The 1,511-nt window shown below is 37.1% G+C and overlaps 1 protein-coding gene across 1 annotated transcript; it reads left to right on the forward strand.

Moving 5' to 3' along the window:
* The first annotated feature begins 587 nt into the window (after positions 1–587).
* On the forward strand, positions 588–1,511 carry LOC130871760 (olfactory receptor 5AC1-like). Its single transcript, XM_057765361.1, has one exon. It carries the CDS (start codon positions 591–593, stop codon positions 1,509–1,511), a length of 921 nt encoding a protein of 306 aa, XP_057621344.1. The 5' UTR covers positions 588–590.

Consider the following 1,511-nt stretch of genomic DNA (forward strand, 5'->3'; position numbering starts at 1 on the left):
ATATAAAATTAAAGTAGAAATGGCATATTTTAGGAGGAAAATGAGATTAGAAGAAGGGGGAGAAAAATGGAAGAGCCTTTTGAGAAATGAGTATGTTCAGTGGGCATTTTACACTTCAGTGAAAATGCCGTTAGGTAAAACATTACATTGTATAGCCTCATTAAAATACAACAAAACATTTTATACGGAATTGAAAAAGAGACTTTTCACATTCAATCTGTCTTTAAAAGTGTTTCAGTATAAAATGTACTATACATTTGCCCTGTAAATTATGTATACAACCTATCTGTCACATGTATGTGCACCATTTACTGTAACTGAGACTAACAAGCATAAAGTCAAATCAAAAATTGGTTTCCAAGGCCTACTCTTTTAATTTTCAGATAACTGCGTGTTAAAACTTTGTATATCAAAGTAGAAAATACTTTGTGTTTTCAGTATTCTATTAAATGCAGAAACATCACACTTTCATATTTCATGAGTACGGAACAAATGCAGCACATGGGATTGGAATGTGATGGCATTCTCTGCAGTTTTATTCAGATCTTATGTCCCTTCCTTCTTTGCAGTGAGTAGCCTGAGTGGATGTGATGGAAGGAAACTGGACCCACCTGACTGAGTTTGTCCTCAGAGGAATAACAGATCGTCCAGAGCTGCAAGTCCCTCTGTTCCTGGTGTTCTTCTTCATCTATGTCATCACCATGGTGGGCAACCTTGGCTTAATCTTTCTCATCTGGAAGGACCCACATCTTCACACTCCCATGTACCTTTTCCTTAGAAATTTAGCCTTTACTGATGCTTTTATTTCATCCTCTGTAACTCCAAAGATGCTTATGAAATTTTTAAATAGGAATGACATGATATCTCTAGGTGAGTGCTTTGCCCAATTTTATTTTTTTTGTTACAGTGTAACTAGTGAAATTTTCCTTCTGGTAGCGATGGCCTATGACCGTTATGTAGCCATATGCAACCCTTTGCTCTATCTTGTGGTGATGTCCAAAAGACTCTGCACTGTGCTAATAAGTATGTCATATGTAATTGGTTTTGTAAACGCTGGACTTAATGTAGGCTTATTATTTAGATTGACTTTCTGTAAGTCCAATGTAATTGACCATTTCTACTGTGAAATATTACCACTCTATACAATCTCTTGCACTGATCCATCACTTAATGCATTGGTGACTTTTATTATTGCTAATTCCATACAAATCAGCACCTCTGTGACCATTGTAGTCTCTTATGCCCGTGTCCTATTTGCTGTCCTGAACATGAAGTCTAAGAAGGGCAGAAAGAAAGCCTTCTTCACCTGCAGTGCCCACCTGCTCTCTGTCTCTTTGTTCTATGGCACTCTCCTCTTCATGTATGTGAGTCCTGGGTCTGGACCAGGTAAAACCCAGGATAAAATGTATTCACTGTTTTACACAGTTTTGATTCCTCTGCTAAACCCCTTTATTTACAGCTTAAGAAACAAGGAAGTTTTGGGTGCTCTGAAAAAAGTCATAAAATTATAA

The sequence above is a fragment of the Chionomys nivalis genome, chromosome 3 (genome assembly GCF_950005125.1).
Source record: "Chionomys nivalis chromosome 3, mChiNiv1.1, whole genome shotgun sequence".
Lineage (NCBI taxonomy): Eukaryota > Metazoa > Chordata > Mammalia > Rodentia > Cricetidae > Chionomys > Chionomys nivalis.